Source organism: Solanum lycopersicum, chromosome 4, assembly GCF_036512215.1.
Source record: "Solanum lycopersicum chromosome 4, SLM_r2.1".
Lineage (NCBI taxonomy): Eukaryota > Viridiplantae > Streptophyta > Magnoliopsida > Solanales > Solanaceae > Solanum > Solanum lycopersicum.
In genome coordinates this window covers 50,155,279-50,159,973 of record NC_090803.1, presented here as the reverse complement: position 1 = coordinate 50,159,973, position 4,695 = coordinate 50,155,279, and the positions used below count along the sequence as shown (strand labels likewise).

At 33.0% G+C, this 4,695-nt stretch overlaps 1 protein-coding gene across 1 annotated transcript; it reads left to right on the top strand.

Annotated features, from left to right (window-relative positions):
* Window positions 1–1,752: 1,752 nt before the first annotated feature.
* LOC101267109 (probable serine/threonine-protein kinase PBL25) lies at window positions 1,753–4,302 on the top strand. Its single transcript, XM_019213551.3, has 5 exons — window positions 1,753–2,119; window positions 2,226–2,437; window positions 2,565–2,754; window positions 2,837–3,228; window positions 3,319–4,302. Exons 1-5 carry the CDS (start codon window positions 2,005–2,007, stop codon window positions 4,093–4,095), a joined length of 1,686 nt encoding a protein of 561 aa, XP_019069096.1. The 5' UTR covers window positions 1,753–2,004; the 3' UTR covers window positions 4,096–4,302.
* The last annotated feature ends 393 nt before the right edge of the window (window positions 4,303–4,695 follow it).

Genomic DNA, 4,695 nt, shown 5'->3' with positions numbered 1-4,695 from the left:
CATAATAATTACTTCGTCCAATATTAAAATATTTCCATTTTCCCTAAATAATACATAATTCTCTTATAATTGATATGTGAATTAGCTACTGAATTGGAAGTCGGTAGTCAAACACCGTACTTATTGTAATTACAATACTATCAAACATAATTTTAATTTATCTCTACTTTTAATACATATATAATTCACTTTCAAAACGAGGTGGGTGACTTTCATAAATGGAATAACAACGAAAATAGTCCTTCATGTAAGGAATATACTGAGATGTAATTATTTTTTCGTTACACGTAGGAATTTTGTTGTTGGGCATGAAAATATTTTTCTTGGGACAACAAAGTTCCATAATTTATTTGAGGAAATCTGTGAACATGTTCATGCGTTGTTTGTCTCTAGTGAAATATTATTTATACCATTGGTGTAGTGGTAGTAACGTCTCAGAATATTAACATAATTGTTTTAAAGATTTCAAATATTTGTTACTTGGTTGCCTTCATGTCATACACTTCAAACTATTCCAACTTTTAAGTTTTTATCATTAAATAAACTCATTTAACTATTTCAATTATGCCAAAAAAAGTTTTTATCATTAGATAAACTCATTTACACATTTCAATTATGCTAAAAGAAAATGGATAATGTACTAGTATCCTTCTTAGCTTATGTTAAAATTTTAGTGACACATTTATGTTATACGAAGGTTTTATTATTTCATGAACTTATTTTATTAATAATTTTTTACCCTTTTTAGGTTTATGTGACACTATCTTGTGGGCCCAATGCTAGTTGACTTTTTTTTAAAGTTATTATCACGTAGGTCGAAAAAGGATAGAAAATTACTTATAAAATAAGTTCAGGGGATAATAGGACCTTAGTATAATATAAGTGTGTCTCTGAGATTTCGGACACAAATTGAGAAGGTACTTGTATATTTTCCGAAAAGAAAATGATGAATTTAAGCCCCAGTGAAAGATGAGAAAGTTAAAAAAAAACGTTTATCTTTTGCCACTTACGGCAAATCCTTTTCCTTATCATTTTTTACAAATGGTAATGGATCAGTCCATAATTAAAAGTACAAAATTTGGAGTACTTCACAAATTAAACAAGTCGTGATGGATTACCAAATATAAGCTTTATATACAATATAACAAGATTATTATTTCCTTGATTTTTGATTTATGTGATTTTTTTGTTTTTAAATAGTCAAATCATATGAACTTTAAATTGTGTATATGTTAAAAATCATATTGACATGAGATTAATTGCAACTTATAGTTATTTTCCTATAGTATTTAAAAATTTAAATTTAAATTTGAAAATAATGAGTTGATATGATTGAATTTAATTTCAAAGACTAGCCAAATTAATTTGCCAAAACAATTTAACTTTTGCACACTAATGTGTGATATTCTTTTTATATTATTAGGCTATCTAAAATATAATTATGAATCATTATTCAAGAAAAAATGAAATTAGTAATATCAAAATGGGTAGATTATTAGAGACAAATTTAGAATTTGAAATTATGAGTTACGGCGACCCCCTCTTGCCACAACACACGTTGGTTGATAGTATAAAAATAAATTCATAAAAAAGGCAAAGATAGAAATAGTAGGAAGGAAAAAAGATGTTGCAAATATTATTAGTATATTTGTGTTAAAGTGTCAATGAAGAGGTGACCATCCAAATCTCCCTTATTTTATTCTCTCCCACTAATAATGAGAAATCTTGATGGAAATTCATGAGAGCCAATGCTCCAAATGATTTGTTTTCCTTCAATAATTTGCAACTTTCAACCTGGAAAACCCTCTTCCCAAATGCCATGCCACCATTTTTAGGTGTAATTTGTTTTTCAATGTGAACATTTCATGCATGACACTACTATTTATTCAAAGGATATAAACATTTTTTTTCCCCCTAGCTCCATTCTTCAAACATAAGGTGAAAATATATATCATATATTTTCTTTTCTAAATATCAATATGAATGGGCTAATGCATCAATGATATGAGTTGCCTCCCCTGTTTCCAGTCTAAGAAAACAAACGAGCCACCGGTACAGGACAAGCCTGTCCCGGTTGCTCGCCCTGCTAATGATCATCCTTCCTCCTCACCACATTTTGGTATCTTCCTCTTTTCTTTTTTTTTTTAAAAACATAACTTACAAATTACTTTGTGTACTTTTCCTAACACATGATAATGTTTGCTTTTTTCTTGTATGTTTCACAGAAAACAACTACAAAGCATCATGTGAGAATGGTAATAATAACAACAATCGCACTGATCACGGTAGCTCTCCTGTTGAAAATGGAGATAGCAGCAACGCGAAAACTTTCACATTCCGTGAGCTAGCAAGCGCAACAAAGAACTTCCGACAAGAATGCCTAATAGGGGAAGGTGGATTCGGAAGAGTCTTTAAGGGAACACTTCAAGGAGGAGAGGTAACTAATTTTACTCTAATACTAGTAATCTATCTATATATATTATCTTTGTTTTTCGTCACCATATGATATAACTCACTTGGACACCCTTAATAAAATTTCTGGCTCTGCCACTGCTGATAAATAGGTTGTGGCAGTAAAGCAACTAGACAGGACAGGAACACAAGGAAACAAGGACTTTCAAGTTGAAGTCTTATTGCTAAGCCTACTTAACCACCAAAATCTTGTTAATCTCATTGGATACTGTGCTGATGGAGATCAAAGAATGTTAGTCTATGAATACAGACCAATGGGCAGTCTTGCTGATCATCTAATTGGTAAATGCAGCTCATGATATATATATATAGTTGTTACACCTATGCTTTCTCAAATATTACTTAAATTGATTGTATTATTCAGATATTAAGGAGGATCAAAAGCCATTAGATTGGCAAAACAGAATGAAGATAGCCTCTGGTGCAGCAGAAGGACTTGAGTATCTACACGAAAAGGCCAACCCGCCAATCATTTATCGTGATCTCAGAACTACCAATATACTATTAGATGAAGATTTTACTCCTAGGCTCTCGGATTACGGCCTTGCCAAGCTTGCAGGTGGAGGGAATAAGTCACATATATCACCGAGGGTAATGGGAACGTATGGTTACTCTGCTCCAGAGTATGAAAGATCCGGCGAACTCTCTTTCAAGTCAGACGTATATAGTTTTGGAGTTGTTTTACTTGAAATTATTACAGGGCGCCGTGCAGTGGATACTACAAGGCTCACAGAGGAGCAAAACTTAGTTGCTTGGGTGAGAAAGCAGTTGTCTCATTTCAATATTTTGATCAGACTGGTTAAATTTGTGTCATTTTGAGACTGATTGTGAAATGTGATTGAATAGGCACAACCGATTTTCAGGAATCCTAAAAGGTTCAGAGAAATGGCAGATCCACTTCTTAAGAACAAGTTTCCTGAGAGAAGTTTGAATCAGGCAGTTGGAGTTGCAGCCATGTGTCTACAAGAAGAGCCATCAGTCCGTCCCTTAATCAGTGATGTCGTAGCTGCTCTCACTACCCTCAACGTGGATGAACCGATTCCTGAATCTCCACAGTCTCCTGAAAAAGACAATACAGATGAATACGAGCAGAAGAGTTCAGATAACGAAGCCTTATCGAATAAGAATGAGGATGAGAGCAGTGAGGATGATCAAGACAATGTTCATTACAATAAAAAAATTGACATTAATAAAAATGTTTTCGACAGTGATGAGGATGATGGAGCAAGTTCTGATTACGGATACGGAAGTACATCAGGATCTTCAGAGAATGAGAAAGAAGACATCAGTCTTGAACCTGGAGGAGGGATACCAACAAAATTTGTCAAATGGAGTTCGGAATCAAAACGTAAAAGCAAGATAAAGTCATCCTCTCGAGCCATACGCTCAACTTCAAGACGTAAAAGCAAGGTAAAACGGTCTGAAAGTATTATCTCAAACGACGATACTGAAAAGGACACATTCAATTTAAAAGACAATAACAATCATCGACAACAAAAGAATGCCAAGTCCAAGACTGTAAGTTTTAGTGGTTTTTCGAGTCAGAGCAGTGATGATGCAGAATCAGACGGTGAAAATGATATCGGTTCAAATCAATCAAGACATGTACAATTTAGATCATGAAACCATACACTTGTGTTACCATGGCACCTCTAAGGTTTCTAAATAAGAGTACACAGAGTCTCTTTCATAACTATGGATCTTATATATATTTTTTGGTATCCTTCATGAGTAGTACTCTTTGGATATCTGGTATTGTCATGATTCAATATTTGTTTCTTTTAAAGAAATAAATACAACAACAAAAAGGGGAAATTACATTGAAATCAATCTTTTCGTTATCTATTTACTTTGGTTGGTCAGAGTTCGATTCTTCACGCTTACGGTACCCTCCACAATTATTTCTTAAGAGTAGATACGAATTCTTTTTGGAACTTCACTGTGTCCCAAATGAAAGAGGGAAATTAAATTTTCAAAATTGCCATGTAAAATGTCATGTAGGATGAATGTGTCTATTTGTTTTAATTTTATACAAGTTTAAGTGTCGACTTGTGCACACACAAAGTTAAAGGTCATAGTTGCCAATTGAAGCCAATTTAAGGGTCGTATTTATGTAATATATCTTTAATTTTTTGGATTAAACATCATACCAAATGCTTTAATTTTTTAGATTAAGCAGATCGATTTCATTGATGATGTACCGATTGTGAAGTGGATATTGAA